General features: G+C 37.2%; 1 protein-coding gene across 1 annotated transcript in view; it reads right to left on the bottom strand.

Moving 5' to 3' along the window:
- The window catches only part of PDZD8 (PDZ domain containing 8), a 38,551-nt gene that overhangs the window by 5,310 nt on the left and 13,139 nt on the right, over nucleotides 1-20,102 (bottom strand). Inside the window, exon 3 of the mRNA XM_032225620.1 lies at nucleotides 19,513-19,615. Coding sequence (XP_032081511.1) covers nucleotides 19,513-19,615 — 103 coding nt within the window. The remainder of the gene's footprint in view (nucleotides 1-19,512; nucleotides 19,616-20,102) is intronic.

The raw sequence follows: 20,102 nt of genomic DNA, 5'->3' as shown, positions 1-20,102 counted from the left end.
CTGTATCCATGTCACAGATACTACATTGCTATTAACAATAAACATAGTAGTGGTCTGTTCTGGAACATTATGGCCAGTGCACCACAAGTATAACTAAAACCCAGTTTGAGCCCAAACATACTCACACTACTCTATACAATCAAGAAACTCTACTTTGGAAACAACCTTATGGTAAGCTTTGGCCATGTTCCAGTAATTATAAGAAACATACAATATAACGATAGTTTTAGAATTCTCAGACCTTTGGAAATATTCTCTTCTTACTGCTCTTCTGAAATCTTAATTATGTAATGAAACATTAATTCAGTCTTGTTCTTTGAATCCAACTTAATGGAATCATCATTAAATTCTCTCCATTTGAATCAAATTCCAGAAATTCTGAGTATCAAGTTGTTCACATTTCTAGCAGAAGGAGATTTTGACTACTCTCAATGAAAATGTCATCACTTTTCTTCAGATATCATCTGTATTTTTTCCTGTGACTGCCCTACCTAAAACTAAGTTTCACTAGAAAATAGAGTTCTTACAGAGACAACAAAACAGATATATCTTCACAATCTACCACTCTCCTAATGATAACTACTTGCTCAGACCAGCTGTGTTTTGCTTGGAGCAGAACATCTCAAGCTTGAGATTAAACTATTGTCTATCAGAATATGTCTCCTCTGATAATGGTAAGTACTGCTACAAAGGGACATTTAAGACAGACTTAATAATTTCTGTTTATTTTTATTTATTATTCTGAAACAATGAATTTCTGTTAAATTTAAACAAATCACAGCAGTTATTTCAAGTCAACAGTGAATAAAAAGTTAAAAGTTAACATAAATGTAGAACATAGATTACTAACCTGACTAATAACAGCTAAAATACACAATAACAGGAATCAGAAGTGCTATCAACTGATATTGTACAATATGGGGATCAGTACTGCTTGTAAAATCGTCTCTTTTGATTAGCAGTTCAATTGTCAAACATAAAAGGTTTTTAAGTTTTTAAAATTGTCTTGAAAGATCAAGCACATGTATTCTATACAAGTAATCTAAAATTCAATACTGGAATTTAAATCAATGATTATCTAGATAGCAATACAATAGCAGAGTTGGAAGGGACCTTGGAGGTCTTCTAGTCCAACCCCCTGCCTAGGCAGGAAACCCTATACCATTTCAGACAAATGGCTATCCAACATCTTTTTAAAGACTTCCAGTGTTGGGGCATTAATAACTTCTGGAGGCAAGCTGTTCCACTGATTAATTGTTCTGTCAGGAAAATTCTCCTCAGTTCTAAGTTGCTTCTCTCCTTGATTAGTTACCACCCATTGCTTCTTGTTCTACCCTCAGGTGCCTTGGAAAATAGTTTGATTCCCTCTTCTTTGTGGCAACCCCTGAGATATTGGAACACTGCTATCTGTCTCCCCTAGTCCTTCTTTCTATTAAACTAGACATACCCATTTCCTGCAACCATTCTTCATATGTTTTAGTCTCCAGTCCCCTAATCATCTTTGTTGCTCTTCTCTGCACTCTTTCTAGAGTCTCCACATCTTTTCTACATCGTGGTGACCAAAACTGAATGCAGTATTCCAAGTGTGGCCTTACCAAGGCATTATAAAGTGGTTTTAACACTTCACATGATCTTGATTCTATCCCTCTGTTTATGCAGCCTAGAACTGGGTTGGCTTTTTTGGTAGCTGCTGCACACTGCTGGCTCATGTCTAAATGGTTGTCCACTAGGACTCCAAGATCCCTTTTACAGTTACTACTGTTGAATAAGGTACCACTTATACTGTACCTGTGCATTTTGTTTTTGTTGCCTAAATGTAGAACCTTGAATTTCACCATTGAATTTCATTTTATTAGATAGTGCCCAATGTTCAAGTTTGTCAAGATCCTTCTGTATCTTAAGCCTGTCTTCTGGAGTGTTGGCTATTCCTGCCAGCTTGGTGTCATCTGCAAATTCGATGAGTTCCCCATTTATTCCCTCATCCAAATCATTGATGAAGATGTTGAAGACTACTGGGCCCAAAACAGAGCCTTGGAGTACTCCACTGCATACTTCCCTCCATGAAGATGCAGTTCCATTGAGGACTACACATTGAGTGCGGTTGGTCAGCCAGTTACGAATCCATCTGGTGGTGATGAGAGCTGGAAAAATATTTTCTCTGAGAATTTCTAGAATCTTTTCCAGTTGGAAAACAGATGTTCAATATGAGTATTATATATTTCTTTAACATTTTAGAAACATTTACGTAACATCCCAGTGTCAGAATGTGATTTAAATTTTAACAAATGGCCCTGATTTTTCCTGATTATTTCAGAATACTTGTAATAACATACTCCTGAACTGCACTGAGCCTCTCCTTGAGGGAGATGAGTGATCTAGAACAGTGTTTCTCAACCTTGTCAACTTGAAGATGTCTGTACTTCAACTCCCAGAATTCCCCAGCCAGCATTCGCTGGCTGGGGAATTCTGGGAGTTGAAGTCCAGACATCTTCAAGTTGACAAGGTTGAGAAACACTGATCTAGAAACATGAAATATAAATAAATAAATAAAAATGCAGAAATAATCAGTTTCTGTGACTAGCAAGTAAACCTACCAGCAATTAGCACAAATTGCCCAGGTATTCCAAGTAAGCTGCAATTACCAAACCAGAAAAGAGAAGATACAAACTGCAAAAGCAATTTAAGAGGCTGTGTGTATTAGGTTGGCTTTTTAAAAAGACCATAAGCTTTTTATGGTCTTTGCAGCTGTTTCATCAAAGAGAACAATTTAGCCAGTGCGATTCCTGCTGAATATATGTCTTATTCTCTGACGTTTAATCTTTGCTAATTGTAACTGGGATGTTGCTATCTCAGACCTGGAAGAAAATTATTTTTACAATTTTCACCCTTTTTATATACACTGACAGAAAAAAAAAATCGTCTAGTTTAGCATTTGAGGACAGAAAATTCAACCAACTGATTCCTCAGATAGTAGATATTAATTAAATATAGCCTTTAGGTCAAAACAAATTATTTATTAAAATTTAGTTATTTTATAATATTGCTCAAAGAACCTATTTTGTTATGAGGTGTATTTAATAATTTAATACAACTAGACCATGGTGATTCAAATTTCAAATAGTTGAAATACGGATAGACAAAGTTCTCTTCTGGTTCAACTCCTTCCTCCAAGGACGGTTCTAATTGGTGAATAAGGAGTGAGAGGTGACCCCTCCTTTGTGGGGTGCCACAGGGCTTTTTGCTCTTTCCACATCTTTTAAACATCTACATGAAACCTCTTGAAGAGCATATCTGTCACAATTAGATGAGGTATCACCAATATGGCGATGCTACACAACTATATATTTCTGTCCCCGGTCAAGTGATTAATGCAGTACTTGTTTATCTTTGTGTGTTCGAAATGGACAAAAGGAAGATCTCTTCAGATGAGAGTGCTACAAGTTCAAAGAAAGAAGAGGCTTGTTATTACACTAGAGCCGTGATGGCAAACCTATGGCACATGGTGGCACGTGGAGCCATTTGTCCGGGCATGTGAGGCGTTGCCTTGTCAGCTGACCAGCGCACATGCACACACTGGCCAACTGACTTCGCCCTTCTTTTGAGGCCATTTTTCGCCCTCCGGAGACTTCAGGAGCTCCCCTGAAGCCTCCGGAGTGTGAAAAACTGGATGTTCGGGAACATACTTCCGGTTTGCTTGTAGGGCCGGTTTTAGCCCTCCAGAGTGTTCAGGAGCCTTCAGGAGGCTTCCCTGAAGGCTCCGGAGGGCAAAAAACAATCCTATGAGTAAACTGGAAGTCACTTCCAGTTTGCTCATAGAATCATTTTTGCCCTCCGGAGCCTTCAGGGAAGACTACTGAAGGCTCTGAAAGGGCTAAAACCGGCCCTACAAGAAAACCGGAAGTCTGTTCCTGAACTTCTGGTTTGCCCATAGGGTGGTTTTTTTTGCACTCTGGAAGCTCTTGAGGCCTCCGGACGGTCTCGGGGAGGGGAGGCTGTTTTTGCCCTCCCCAGGCTCCTATAAAGCCTCTGGAGCCCGGGAAGGGCAAAAAAACCACACCAAAAATGGGGGTGGAGCGCTGATCGTGCTCGCATGCGTGCTGGGGCGTGCACATAACATTATGGGTGTGGCACGCCCACGCGTGACCCCTCTGCGCTCCCCCCCTTTTGGCACGCGAGCCACAAAGGTTCACCATCACTGCACTACAGCAAAACTTAGATGGAATAGAATAACACATCAACAACATCACATTTTCATCACAAGCCCAGACTGGATTACAATTGTCATGGGTGGGAATTATTTCTCTTTGATCTACCGCCAGTGTTTCCTTAACAGTCTGGCTATTTTGGGAACTAAGGTCATGCACGGTAAAGATATACACTTTGCTAGCAAGGAGAATTACTAAAGCAATTTTCACTGTAGTTGATGTAAAATCAAAGCTGTGTTTTTATAACTGTACCCATATATCTCACTACATCTATTTGTACCACAGGAAGGTCAGCTATTCTTCATTCTTTGTGGGGATTCTGTTCCAGGTAAACAGTTGTAATTAACAAGACCATAAGAAAATTTATTTTATACGTGAGCAAAAATCCATTTACCATTTACTTGGACAACAAATCTAATTTATTCCCACTGGGGATACACAAAACCACCGATAATGAGGGTTTCAATAGCAAGGGCTACCATTATCACAACAATTCAATGAAATGACATAAGGAACTATAAAGAAGCTCAACAATATTTCTTTTGCTGATACCTTTGAATAACATACGACAGACCAGAGAGAGAGACACAGGCTGATCTATGATGCAGATAATACATATTTGGGAAGTTTGTATGCCAATTGGTATTTACTGGGACAATTTCTCTCCAAACACACTTTCTCTAATGAACTTTGAACACATCTGGAATCCTTGGAGCTCATATAAGGTGGTAATAAGCAACTAATTTAGCAAGATGACTACTATTTGGAAGACTCTGCTTCTCCTTGTCTTTCCTGCATTTTCCTTTTCTCAAAAAACTGTTTTAATCTGCAAGTTTGGCTCTCGTGGTTGAATAATGGAATTTCTACTTTACCATGCCTGAATCACAGCCTTCCTCAAGGGACATTTTTGGACTGTAAAAAACAAACAAATCAGAAGTTCAGAAAACACTACCGGTAGTTAAAAATGATTAGAGCGCTTATAAATCCTCTGAAGACTGGCTTAAGAAGATGCTGTTATTTAACCTTAAGAAAAGAAGAAGGTGGCAGGAAAGAGGAATATCACTCTTGAAATACGTCTTCCCATACAGAATGATGATGTCACGGAATACTGGAATCAAGTTATAGAAAGGAAGGTTGCAATTGAGTGTTTGTGTGTTTATGTGTGTTCCGCAAGAACATTTGGAACACCAGAACAGCGATCTCCAACCTTTTCAGCTTAGTGGACTGGCGGAGGCGATGGCAGCAGGGATTGTTTCTCGCGTATGAGCCGCTTTCACAAATGCAGCCTCATGCACGCACACTCTTGCCCGCCAGTTCTGCAGCCCACTTGTGAATGGGCCACAGACTGGGTGCTGTGGATCCCTGCACTAGCACACCGTCTGCCGAAGATGTTTTGATTTGAATATCTGCAGTGATCTAGACGATGGTTTTGATAATTCACTTCCAAATGTTAGAAACAAACAAAACCATTTCAAATGTACTTCTATAGCTGATTTGAGAGTACTTTAGGAATGACAGGCTATTTAGGTACTTTCTTCCAATACAGGAAGGATCAACAATTGGAGGGGGAAATCTGATGCTGGAAACAGCCCCTCCCCACACCACTAGTTTAAAAATCTCCAAAATTTTTGAAGAGAAGCATTTCGTGTATGGATGATTTTACAATGTTCTGGAACAGATTCTGCACAGTCCAAGGATACAGAGTACAATCTGTTGCGGACATTTGACTAATAGAAGTTAAAGAGTTTGCTGCAGTATAGGTAAAAAAAATGGCATTTAAATATGTAAAAAATGTCACATTTAAATATGATAGGAAACATTTGCTTTTTCAGGAATTTATTTTTCATGTGCAAGGATTAAGGCAGAGGTGGGTTCCCACCAGTTCGCACCTATTCAGTAGAACCGGTTCGTCAAATCTACCGAACCGGTTAGAAGAGGTTCCACCAGTGGACCCGGAAAGCAGGCCACACCTACAGAAGAGGTTCCAAAAATTTTTGAAACCCACCACTGGTCCTTGGATATGATTATTCTACACTATCATGCTCATATTTATAAAACTCAGTGCCTCTGTGAAAGGGAAGGATGACTACTGCGTTTGTGGTGCAATCAGAACATTGCGTGTGTTGAAGTTGTTTTAACGCAAACCAAAGATGCCTTTCAAAAAACAAGTTTACATCATATTCTTATGCATGCCAGTGCTGTGTGTGAGGTAATTTAAGGTGGTTCTGACAAGTGTCGTCGGCATCTTCATATCCGGTCACATGGGCGGCAAGCCACTCCCATCCGGTCACATGGGCAGCAAGGCACTCCCACAAAGGAGGCCACACCCACAGAGTAGGTTCAAACAATTTTTGAAACCCACCACTGGATTAAGGCCATTGTTAGCATTTGGAAATGTGGGCCTATTTTATTTCTTGCTTACAACCTGAAAGAGTTCTGTACTACTTTATCATTTCAAGATCACTCAGTTGGGTCAGTTACACTGTAAGTAAAAGAAACCTATTTCCTACTGAAGAAATCTGTTAATCTTCAAATGTCAGCAGAAAATCATGAAAAATAAACCTCTTTTTTCATCACTGAACTCTTGCTGTTCATATCCTGTGACCTATATTTTTAATATCCTCTAAACAGCAAAGTGGTAAAATAATTAAAAGTGAAAAGATTCTACAATGTGTTGGCATTTAAATTATTTGACAAACAAAAAGAGATTGAATTAGGTTTCTGAGCTGTTAAGATCAGGCAATGTGGATTAGAGACTTATTTTTCAAAACAACTTTAATTTATGAATTTGTTTATATGATAAATTCTCTTCAAGGATGGTTATATATTATAGTGGAGAATTGGAAATGATGAAACTGGGTTAAAGAACTGGGGATTTTAAAATTGCATTAATCTGCCACTTGATAGCTTGCTATTTGGCAGGAACAAAAAAAAACCTCTCCCCATTACTTCTTTTTCTAGGCACACTGAATTGATACGCTAGATGCTTCAAAACCCTTTGCATAGAAAACAATATAAGATGGAAAGTAAGGTTCTTTGGCCTTTACGCACTGTAAAAAAATCCATAAAGTGATTTGCTTTTGCTTCAATTAATACGAACCAATATGAGGGGGAAGTACCCCTCAATGTATAAACTGCAAGTTCACATTTTATGGTTTATGATGAATTTAACAATGAATTACAGGTAGTCCTCAACTCACATGCACAACTGAGCCCAACATTTCTGTTGCTAAGTGAAACAGTTATTAAGTGAATTTTGCCCCATTTTATGAACTTTCTTGCCACTACTCTTAAATGAATCACTGAAGTTGTTAAGTTAGTAACACGGTTGTTAAGTGAATCTGGCTTCCCCATTGACTTTGCATGTCAGAAGATTGCAAAAGGCGATCACTTGACCCCAGGAGACTGCAACTGTCACAAATATGAGTCGGTTGCCATGCGTCTGAAGCGTCTTAATCATACGATCATGGGGATGCTGCAACAGTTGTGTGAAAAACGGTCATGTTACTTTTTTCAGTGCATTTGTAACTTTGAACAGCCACTAAATGAACTGTTGTAAGTTGAGGACTACTGTACTGCTCTCGATAAGTATTTTATATTAAAGTTTTGGGTATTTTTTATATATAGACCAGTGTTTCTCAACCTTGGCAACTTGAAGATGTCCGGACTTCAACTCCCAGAATTCCCCAGCCAGCATTCGCTGGCTGGGGAATTCTGGGAGTTGACGTCCAGACATCTTCAAGTTGCCAAGGTTGAGAAACACTGATATAGACTTTTCTCCCCAAATATTTTCATGCCTCTTTTCTCTTTTCTAATCTTAGCTTCCTGCTTTATTCAGGTTTTACCTTCTCTCCTGAATTGATAACCTGTTCCTTCAATTAGCTGAGGAAATTGGAAGCTGATAATGAGTAGGTGGTGATGTAGCTTCTCACCACTAGAAACATATAAAATTAAAGGTGCCCAAATTTTTAGCATCTAAAAACAAACAAACTTCTAGGCAAAAAGCAACCTTTGTTATTTGTTAGGGCTTATTTGAAAAAGCTCTTGGCGTGGTCAATAGGCATAAATGGCTATTGACACTGGTTCAGTAGAGCAGGGATGTTGAAATCCTGAAGAAGAGCTATCGCTGGGATAGGTTGTTTACCTGGTAAATTTACCCCTTCCATATCTTAACCTCTGCAGGGCTAAACTTTTATTTGTTTCCCAGCTACTGCATTTCCTTTCACTTGCATGTTTTATTCCACCTTTTCTCTTTCTCGCCTTTATTTTTTCTCTTTACACCCCATATCTTTTCCCTTTCTTATCTTGCAGAAATATTTGCTTGCTTGTTTATTAAATTTATATGCCACCCATCTCACTGTCCCAAGTCACTCTGGGAGGCTTACAATATACAAGAATATACAACAGGAAGAATTTGACTTTTGTATTTATGCCGGTGAGAGTGACATGTATAAGAGAGAATAAGTAGCATTACACAGATGGGAATTAATTACTTTTTGAAATGCACTATCTTTTTAGAGGACTATTCATTTTATCTAATAATTATTTTGTATATGTGAATGAAAGGGTTAATACACAAACACACAATAGATACAAACTCAAGGTAAACCGCTCCAAACTCGATTGCAGAAAATATGATTTCAGCAACAGAATGGTCAATGCCTGGAATCCACTAACCTGACTGTTCTTACATCTTCAAACCGCCATAACTTTAACCTTAAACTGTCTACTGTTGACCTCACCTCATTCCTAAGAGGTCAGTAGGGGCGTGCATTTGTGCACCAGCGTGCCTGACACCTCTGTCCTACTGTTCCCATTCATTTGTACCCATTTCCTGTGTTCTTATTCATGTTTATTTTTTTCTGTTATCTTGTGCATGAGTGAAAAACTAAATAAATAAATAAAAATACATAAATAAAATCTCTGCCCCCAAACACGTTACAGCTTCTGACTTTTACGGCTGTCAATTATATTGTGCAAAATGAACCATCAATTACATTATGACCATGGATCAAGCCTAATTTAATTATTCTCTAATTGAACTAGCTTCATAGTTAATCAATTTTTATTCTGCTTAGATCCGAGACATGCATACACCTTTTAAAGTAAGAGTCATCTGGAGATCAGATGACATTCTTACTCTTACAAAACTTTCCTCTAACAAATTATCTAATGTTATACATTCCCCCTTTAGACAAATAAAGTTGTCTAGATTTAAAAAAATCCTACACAAAGTATTTATAGGAAATGTTTATAGCCACATGACTTTCAGCAAAACCAAACAAACGTAAAACGTTCCTACACTAATGTTTTCAAGGCCTTCCAGATGATCATGAATGGGAAGCTGTATGGATCTCAAAGGGGCCTCATTTCAGAGGCCAAGCACTGCTACAGAGAAGCCATACTTCCTGGATCTTGACGTGTAATTTTGCTTAATCAAGGGGAAGGAAAATGCATTTATTCAATTAGATCAGTGTTTTTCAACCTTTTTTGTGCAAAGGCACACTTTTTTCATGAAAAAAATCACGAGGCACACCACCATTAGAAAATGTTTAAAAAATTTAACTCTGTGCCTATATTGACTATATATAAAGTAATTTTTCCACGGCACACCTTACACTATGTCACGGCACACTAGTGTGCCGCGGCACAGTGGTTGAAAAACACTGAATTAGATCATCCTGGACAGGCAAACACAGTGAAGACAGGTGCGCTCTATGCTAGATAGGAGTTTATGGGTGATATCCAGTACCTTGAAATGCACCCAGAAGCAGGCTGTCAATCAATGCAACTCACAAAGTAGAGGAGTCATATAGGCATTCAGAAGCATGCCCATTACTGCTCATGTTGCTGCATTCTGGAACTCTGGAAGCTTCCAAGTGATCTTCAAGGACAACCTCGTGTAAAGCACATTGAAATAATCGAGTCACAACGTGACAAGAGAACAAGCAACTGTTTAGAGTGAGTGTCAACTGAAGCAGGAAAGACCGTAACTGGTGCTCCAGGAGAAACTCTGTAAAGGTCTTCTTGGCCATAGCTGCCACCTATTCTTTAAGCAAGAGCTGCAAGTCCAAGAGAATCCCCAAGTTGCACATTCTTCTGATTGTAGAAGTAACTCATCCAGAAATATAAAGATAATTCCTGGATCTGGATAGTCTTAACTGCCACAGCTATTAAGTCTTAGCAGGATGGACTTAGAGTTGGTTTCTCCCCAATTAGTCCCACAAAGCCTCCTAGTGCTGGGGCAGAACCTTGACATCCTCACTTGCCCAGCTTGATGTCAAAAGATATAACTGGGTGTCATCAGCGTACCTATGGCACTGACCTCATACTCGTAAATGACATCACCCAGAGGTTTCATGTAGATGTTAAGCAGGAGAACAATGCATATTAAGGAAGGGAGGGAGGAAAGGCAGAGATTGTTGATGCTCCCTGTCAGTTCCCACAAGCAAACTTAATGGGGAATCCAGCAGGAAGTTAGAAATTCCTCCTGCCCCAGTGCTTTTTTCCCTACCAATGGTCATTCTGTTTCTCTGTTAGGTAAATATCTCCGAAAAGATGACCCAATGGGGCATGGATTGTCTAGTACAGGGGCCGGCAATCTTAAACACTCAATGAGCCACAAAGGTCCTAACCGGAAGCCCCCTGTTCAATTCTGAAGCTGACCAGAAGTCTGGTTCTCTCCTCCTAGCGCAGCATCCTTTTTCCTCTACCTGTCCTAATCGAAAGCCCTATCAATTGTGGAGCCGACCGGTGACAGAGAGCCACAACAGAGGGATGAAAGAGCCACATGTGGCTCCATACACGCAGGCTGCTGACCCCTGATCTAGTATATACTGTTGTTGTGGCAGAAAATATACATGTAACAAAACACAACTACTACAATCATTGGAGTCAAGACGACAAAACAAGTTAAACATTTAATACAGACTGAATTTATGTAAAGGATTATATAAAGTTACATAACCTCCAAGTCTCAAAACTATCCCTCAGAATATTTACAAATATTGACTTTTACAATTTTTTTTTGTAAAAAGAGACATTTTCAAAAAGGCAATTTTTCCCTCTTAATCTCAGTTCTCGTTTGACAGGATTAACAAGTGAAATGTCAGACTTTAGTTAAGTACAGTAAATTGCTAACCATTTGAGGCATTTAACGAAGGCTCACACATTATTAATTCATCATTACTTCAAATGAGACAGGAGTTCTTAAAATAAGATGTCATGTGTTTGTTTATAAGACATGGATAAACTTAACACTAGTATCACATGTGAAGATTTAAGGTCTTTTAAGAATGAAATGAATGTCTTTTGAAAAAATGACATTTTATCAGAATTTTTATAAATTAGTGGTTGAACTCCAGGAACAACCCAGGAAACTACACATTTTCTTCTCATGAGGCATGAAGCAGCAAAGTACAAGTGATTTTAACTGTGTACTTCAAACCCTGATATTTTTCCTATAAAAATGTTCAGTATTTTATATATTATTATTGCTGTTGTTGTTGTTGTTATGGTTAATCTTCATTTTCATTCAGAGTCTGGGACTGGTAAAACAGTTCAAGTCCTAAGTAAGGACCTAAGAGCTGTTAAGGCAGCATCTGAGTATATAGGCAATTCCGATTAGGGTGGTGTCTCCCCCCACCACAAAGTCAGGATATTCAGGTCTAATAAGTTCAATGTTTCCATATATCTAGGCAGCCCTTTGGGTATTGCTCTAAGGGCACCTATTACTATTGGTACAACCATTGATTTCTTCCTCCATAATCACTCAACTTCAATTTGCAAATCACAATATTTTTTCTACCTATTTCTCCTCAATTCACCTGATATATTATTATTACTATTACAATTATTCAATTCAGTCTGGGACTGGTAAAAACTTAACAGTTCAAATCCTAATCAGGGACTGAACAGCTGTTAAGATAACGTCTAAGTATATAGGCAGTTCCGAGTTTATTATCATTATTATGGTTTGTCACAGTCAGTCAGATATTCAAACTGGATTTGGAGTTTTTGTCCACCTATCGGGTCCTTTCCAAGGACCTGTTATAGGCAGATCTGGATGTTTGATGATGTTACAGATATCGTTGCAGAATGAAGGCTAGTCTGAGTAAAAATGCCTTTTGCAACAGACTGATGGTGAATTTGTCAATGTTGATGGTGTCCAAGAAGTGCTACAGATGTTTTGGGACTGCACCCAAGGCACCTATTACAATAGGTACTATCTTTGCTTGCTTTTGCCACAGGCATTCTATTTATATTTGCAGACCTTTGTATTTTATTATATTCTCCTGTTCTTTCTCTTCTGCTGTCTCCAGGTTCTGCCATGTTCACTATCCAGACTTCTTTGTCTTTCTTATCAGCAAATGTTAAGCCTGGGGTGTTAGTCCATGTAGAGTTTTCTCAGTTTGTTTTTAATTATACCCAAATCAGTGGGGCTCAAAACATGAGACAGTTCTCCCAACAACAGACGTCCCTAGGCAACATACACGTAACTACTCACTGTTTACCCCTTCTCCACTCTTCCCCTATTCCTCCCCCTACTTCTCCTGGTGAGTTCTACTACTGGAAAAAAGTACATCTTTCTAGCTGCTTCAGGCTATTTTATTTCCACCTATACTTCCTTCCCTCTGTACTGCACACCAATACCATCTCTCAGCACAACTTTTATAGTTAACATTACTGTGCTGGCTGGAGAAAGTGTTTAAAGAGGCAGGACAACAGCTACATATGTGCTGGCCATTTTCTAGGCAGCCTGCCTTCTCACAAGGTTCTTCTTCATTTTAGTTTCAAAATAAATTTGTGAGATCTTTTACATAGATACAGATTCGCCCAAAGTAAACAACGGAGAAGGAATCTGAACTTGTCAAGCACCTTAATCTAACACCTTAATCACAACTGTACAGGCTCTAGCTTTAATTATTAAAAATGATTGGGTCCAATTTGCATGTTTGGGTACAATCCTTTAAGTCTTCAAATCCAATATGAAATAAAAGTAAATGATAGCATGCAGATACTAGCTGTATTTGCCATGTAACAAACCTAGTTTATTAACTTTATGTGGTTACTTCTAAACTAATTATTGTGTAAAAATACAAATACAAAATAGAAATGGAATATCTGTCAGCACTGTCTCTATCAATAGAGCATCTCCAATACTTCCTGCTGAGTTCCCACCACATTTGCTTTGTATATAAAAGATCACTTGAGAAAGCAATTATGTTTTCCACAACTTAGCAGTAAAAGGAAACCAGGCCACCAAAGAATAAAGCTGCACCTGCAAAGCATTGAAAAACTCAAAGTAGTAGTGTATGATTGGAAGATGTGGAGAGAGCTGGCCTATAAAATCGCCAAGGGTTGGACACGGCTGAATGGAGAACATCATCAAGATGATGATTTGGGAAATACTCTAGTCTGAAATCTGGAAAATAGTTGCCAATCAGTAGATTAAGTTCCCTAAAACAATGGTCATGGGAAGTCCTCTGATTTTATGTTTAAAATTGGGGGGGTCTTATGGATTCACTGGAAGACCCATTCACTTTCTGTCAGGAGAGGGAAGCAAACAGACTTTGCCCTCATTTCCAATGACTTTGTTATTAATAGTAGTTACAAGACTGATACATTGAACAACAGTATTAGAGGGAAAGAAATGCAGAATCCTTGTAAAAAATGGGATGCTGTATAGCAGGGGTGTCAAACTAGATTTCATTGAGGGCTGCATCAGGGTTGCGTTTGACCTCGGGGGGCAAGGGTGAGCATGGACAGCTTTATGTTACTCGTGTCAAGGGTGCCTATGGTGGCCCGAGTGCTCTATCAGTGGCTCCCAAGCTCCATTTTCGGCTGCAATGGCCTCTGCAACCCTCTGTCAGCAAAAACAGAGCTCAGGAGGGCCCGGTCCTTTGCTGTTTCCTGGATCCAGCCCACGGGCTTTCAGTTTGACACCCCTGGTGTACAGCTTCTGATCTAGTCAAAACATAACCATGAATGGGGAGGGGGGGGGGAGGAATCAGACTTAAATTATATAGCAAACATGTAAGTGTATATGAACCATGTACAGAAAATTACAAATGTTCTTGAAACAGATATGCCATATTGACAACTGACATTTGAAGCAATATATTGGATAGGTTTAATAATCCTGAATCAATTGTAATCCTACAATCAATTATGTACCAATATACTGTAGGTGATGTGAGAAGATTAAAAGTGTCACCACTGTTCATTGCTGTGACTAAGCTGCCTAATTTATCTTCACCAATAAAATAAAAAATGAAAATGCCAACCCAAAGTGGGCTAGTATTTTTCTCAAAGAGCTTGAACACACAAGATAAAAATATATTTAAATCTTTACACAAAATTACTGAACAGATCCAGACATTTTTAAACAATTTGATATCTTGACAAAAGGTATTTCTACTGCGGGTTTTGCCGTTAATATTACATTGACTACAATTTATTGATTTCAGTGAATTAAACAATTTGTGAATATTTTAGATACACAGCTTAAAGTTTAGCATTGCTGAAAGACTTGTCACCAATAGATGAGGTTTCACCAGTATGAAGGGTTCTCCACCTCCCCCAACATGATATTCATCAGATATTCCCAAACTGCAGACTTTTAACTTTTGCTCTCTCTCAAATACTGTACTTCAAATTTTTTCAACATCATATGCTAAAAGTCAGTATAGGGTCAAATAAACAGGGAAAGTCAATATAATATAGGGTCAAATAAACAGGGAATTCCATGATTAAAATGAAGCGTATCATAAGAATGCCTGCCTGATCAGCATGACATATAAAATTCAACTCAGTAATAATGGTTGTTGAAATAATTTAGGAGCATTTTATTGCAGCCAAATTTTTTTAGATTAAACCATTAGTAAATCTGAGGGGTAAAACTCCTGTCAGTACCTGTTCGTCCACCAGTTCTTCAGTTATCTGAGAACCAAAAATTGTTCAAAATATATAGTTCATTTTTAGCAAAGCAAAAATATGATGTATCTTCATTGGGTTTTTTCAGTAAATTGAACCAGAACTATGTAATCAGTGGTTTTCACTACAATCAAATGCTCAAATTGGGTCTTTAATTTTTTTTAGATTAAAGGGATGTAGGACGTGACATTTTACTATGCTTTTCTCCATTATTTCAAGGATTCATTTACTTATAGCAGAGGCTGTAAAAGAATGTTGTGAAAGGATTATGCTTTGGCAAGCTTGTGAATTTATCTAAAGGTGGAATATGGTTCATTGACTCTGGAGAGGACTTTCTAGCTGAAACATAAAAACTGTTCTGCTGAAAGACGCATCTTTATACAAGATATTTTTGAAGACGAAATTCTAACCTAACTTCCAGAATTACTATCATCTATCATTTTCTTTCTTGGAATTTCCCTCCTTAATTTTCATTAAAAAAACAAGCTAATAAACATATTTTAAATTACAACAATGTTAACAATATAATGTACTCTTAAAATAAGCATAAGGGGAGAAGAAAAGAGAAAAATTTATTATAAACAGAAAAAGAACATAGAAAATTAATTCAAACAATGATACACATTAACACTCAATCACTAATTTAGTGGGGAGTTCTATATTATATAACTCCTATCTCACAAAATGTCTTTGTGATTTTTTTAAAAATCTCCCTTACCAGAATACAATGTTTCTCAACCTTAACAATTTTAAGATGTGTGGACTTCAACTTCCAGAATTCCCTAGCCAGCTTTTTTGAGAGTTGAAGTTTACATGTCTTAAAGTTGCTAAGGTTGAGAAGCACTGAATTCAATGGTAAATGAGTCCTAAATTCCAGTTCTTGACAGATTCCACACATTAGAGACATAGCCAAGAGGACCATATTCATGCACAGTCTTATTAACAATCTTACTGATATCACCCCCATATGTGGCAATAATAGAACATGAGCTAATTTTCAAGCTGTTTCTTGGTGATAACAACCAATATTATTAAACATCCTCAAAGGTACCCAAAGTACACGGAACATGTTTTTGTTTAATCTTATTTTCAGACCATAGGAAATTAATTTCATGTTATTTAAAGCAACTTTCCATTCCTTTATCAAGATAGGACATTCAAACTCATTACTCCAGAAGTAAAATAAAAAACAGTATTAATACCCTTCAATTTCTTTAACAAAAAATTACTTGCACAGACGCTACAGTTTGTTCCTCTATAACAGGCCTGTCAAATTGGTGGCCTCTGGGGTGGATGCATCATATGCAGGCCATGACCACCCTGACTCAGCGAAGGCAAAAATGTTGTGATACATCATGTGACGCAATCGAGTTTGACACCTGTGCTCTATAACACCCAGTCATGGTAGTCATCTCAGAAACAGCAAGGGAATATGGAAAAATAGAAGTAATCAGAAATACTTGTATTAAATAAAACTTCTAAGAATCATTCTGGGAATAAACAGAATTCATTTTTAACTTTACAAAATGTTTTCAAACAAAAATCTCAAGACTGAGTTGATCCAAAGTAATATTATGAAAGGCTCAGTTTACCCAATAAATAGATTTACCCAGAATTTTTAACTAAAAGTATTGTACTATAATGTAATATTTCCAGAAGTAAAAGGAATGCTGATAACCTGGGAAAAATTACTGAGGAGAGAGCAGAACTCTGGCAAAGAAAAAGGAAGTATGCCTTAGAAAGAAATTCCATTCATAGAACAATTGCTTCATTGTTCTTTCAAAATTCCATTGTCTTAGTCCTGCCCCATTACCTCATACCCTAATGATCTCAGTGACTTCATCAGGCACATGATGTATTTATATCCAATGAAATGCTTGACTGCGCTAGCCAATCACATGCATTCTATTGTCCGTAAAGTCCTACAAAAGGAGACTGTAACTCTTCCATTCTTTAAGCTGATCTTTGCCTCCTCTGGTGTCAAAGCAATTAATGTAATATGTCCTGGTGTCCAGTTTAATGAATACTATAATGAATATAGTAGGAATGAAGTACTTCCTACTATAATTTCAATCGGTTTAATAATAACTATTAAATTGAGTGTAAAGAAAAAACTGATTTCTGAAATTTCTTAATCCAGTTACTGGCCAAAGCAAGGATAAATGCCCATTGAAGCCTAAAAGTATGAAAAACAAAATTGATCTTTTCCAAAATTTGAACCTTTTGCAGTCTCAACACTTTCAATCCTACTGAATTATTCAACACTTCCAATCAGCTGAATTATTTTTAAATCCTGCATTGACCATCAATGTGCAAGAAATGATTTCCACTGAACACTTTTTGGAAGTTGTATTGTTGGACGCTGATGCCATCTTACAAGGATGAAGAAAGTAATATAAGCCTTGGCAGCAGTATAAAATGGTGTTTTAAAATAGATTCCAGGTGGCAGTCATTATGATCTCTACATGATTCATTGCACAATTTTCTAATTGAAGAAATGTGATTATGGGACCAGTCACCTTGGAAAGAGAAATAAATGCTTTGGGCAAGGTTTAACATTCTAAAAGCTGTATTTGATGTTTGTATTATTTTTAACATGATGAAGTTGTTCACTTTAGAATAATCAAATAAACATTTCTGAAAAAGGAATTCTAGTTTAGTTTGGACCATGTAGGAAATATATCTGAATGCTCTTTAGCATCAGAGAATCACCATTCCCCTTTTATTCCTTCTGAAGGCTCATCTGCAAAAGTATCAAATATTAACAGTATGGAGAGCATATCAAAAAAAGTTATGAAGAAAAAAACCTCTCTTGCTCTTAGTTCAACAGATCTTTCTGAAATTAAGTGGGAATCACCTGAAAGTTCATTACTCATACAATGGGGAGAAGACTCAACACTGGGGTTACAACTCATGACCAATTCAATATTCCTTGTCCCAGTGAAAGTGATGGCAACATTAAGGCTTCCTCTGCTAAAAATCTTATTTGTCATACAATAGGTATCCAATGCAAATTACTTACTTTTGCTTGTATGAACAGAGATCTCAGCTAAGTAACAGGATAAAATAGGGGATCCAATTGGTGTTTTCTGTCAAGTGCAGTGATATTGTGGAAGAAATTCTAAGAATATCTTGGTATAGTGGGATGAGCCCATTAAATGGCTTGTGTGAGGTTCTGTCACCGGGGTGGGGTGATTTTAATATATTAATTTATTGTATTACTTCTTTTATTAATTTTCTTGCTTTTATATGGAGTTTTATATTCTGTAAGCCACCTTGAGTTGCCATGTGTAAATAGGTAGCAATATAAATTCCCTAAATAAATAAATAAGTTTAAAATCTTAATTCTTCTTTTCTTCCCTATCACTTTCACTCACTAATGCATAAAAATAGCAATACTGCCACCTACTGTTCAAAAGTATGTAATTATTACATGGCGTGAGAATAAGAAAATGCTACACCTTAAGTTATGGTTCTCAAAAAGGAAGTGTGGCATACCTTTATTTATTTCTTAGATTTAGGTACTACCCATCTTACTCTTCAGAGTGAGTGTTGCCAATCATATGCTATCAGTGGCAGCAACTAAGAAAATAACTTATTTTTAAAGATTGGGATACAATAAAGACAAAAGTAAGTTTTAAGCGTTATAAAACTTATATACAAAAAAAAAACCCTAAGGAAAAAACCTAGAGAAGCAACGTATAACTAAGGAGAAATTTCCTGACAGTTAGAACAATTAACCAGTGGAACAAGTTACCTCCAGAAGTTTGAATTATCCAACACTGGATGTTTTAAAGAAGAGATTGGACAACCATTTGTCTGAAACAGTATAGGGTTTCATGCCTGAGCAGAAGACTAGAAGACTTCCAAAGTGCCTTCCAAACCTGCTATGCTATGCTATGCTATTCTATTGTTTGCAACAGCCATTAAACAGAATGGAAAACCACTGCTTTCTCACCCCCATCCTGGGAAACAGCCCATTGTTCAAGTAATGTAATTTAATTTATACCCCACCATTATTATTTTTTAAGTCAAGGTGGAATACGTAATGTTCTCTCCTCCTACTTTCCCCACAACAACCCTGTGAGGTAGGCTGGGCTGAGAGAGAATAGTTGACTCTGATCCCAAGGGGAATAGGTACATAAAGCAATTGGTACCTAAATATACGGAAAGAATATAAGGAATCTGCTTTCTAGGAAGTGACTGGTCCAAAAGATAATGAGCCAAATTTACACTGGAAACATTTAAAGTTCATACTGTAAGATTATGTATCAAACATAGCATGTTACATATTATATAGTATATTGTATTACATACAATATATCAAATATCACAGCTGTATGAAACTGAAATAGTGGAAACTATGGCTTACCGTCTTGATGAAAGTCCTTTCTTTCTCTTCCCAAAATTTGTCACTCAATTCAATTGTGCAGTGAATATTTATTTCTCTCTCATAGGAACCAAAAATAAATAATCTGAAATTCAAACATATAATTATTACATTACCATTAATTGCTTACAGCTGCTACATTTTCTTTAGCAATTTATTTATAGTACACTATTTCAGGATATCAGAAGTTTAAAAAAAGAATTTGCACCCTCTAGTGGAAACAGGTAGCAAATGAAAGCAAAGACACAATTTCAACATTTTTCGTATACAGTAGGTAATATATGCACTGAAGTAGGTAACAAGTGTAAACTGGGCATTATTGCAAAGTAAGTAGTGATAAAAACTGTGGCTGAAAACTATTTTTAATTAAATATATATTAGTGAAATCATTCTAAAGGGAAAATATTCTTCTTTTCTGACAGGACTAACAGGGATCTATCACCATAACTTTTAACTACTTCTGAAAATATGTCCATTATAAAATGTAGCTGCCACCTAATTGGAGTAGCCTTTTAACCAATATTTTAAATATATATTCCGTATAGCTTGTGTGTGGAGATTCTGCATTTTAA

Source organism: Thamnophis elegans, chromosome 10 (genome assembly GCF_009769535.1).
Source record: "Thamnophis elegans isolate rThaEle1 chromosome 10, rThaEle1.pri, whole genome shotgun sequence".
Lineage (NCBI taxonomy): Eukaryota > Metazoa > Chordata > Lepidosauria > Squamata > Colubridae > Thamnophis > Thamnophis elegans.
This window is presented reverse-complemented; position numbering and strand designations above follow the sequence as displayed.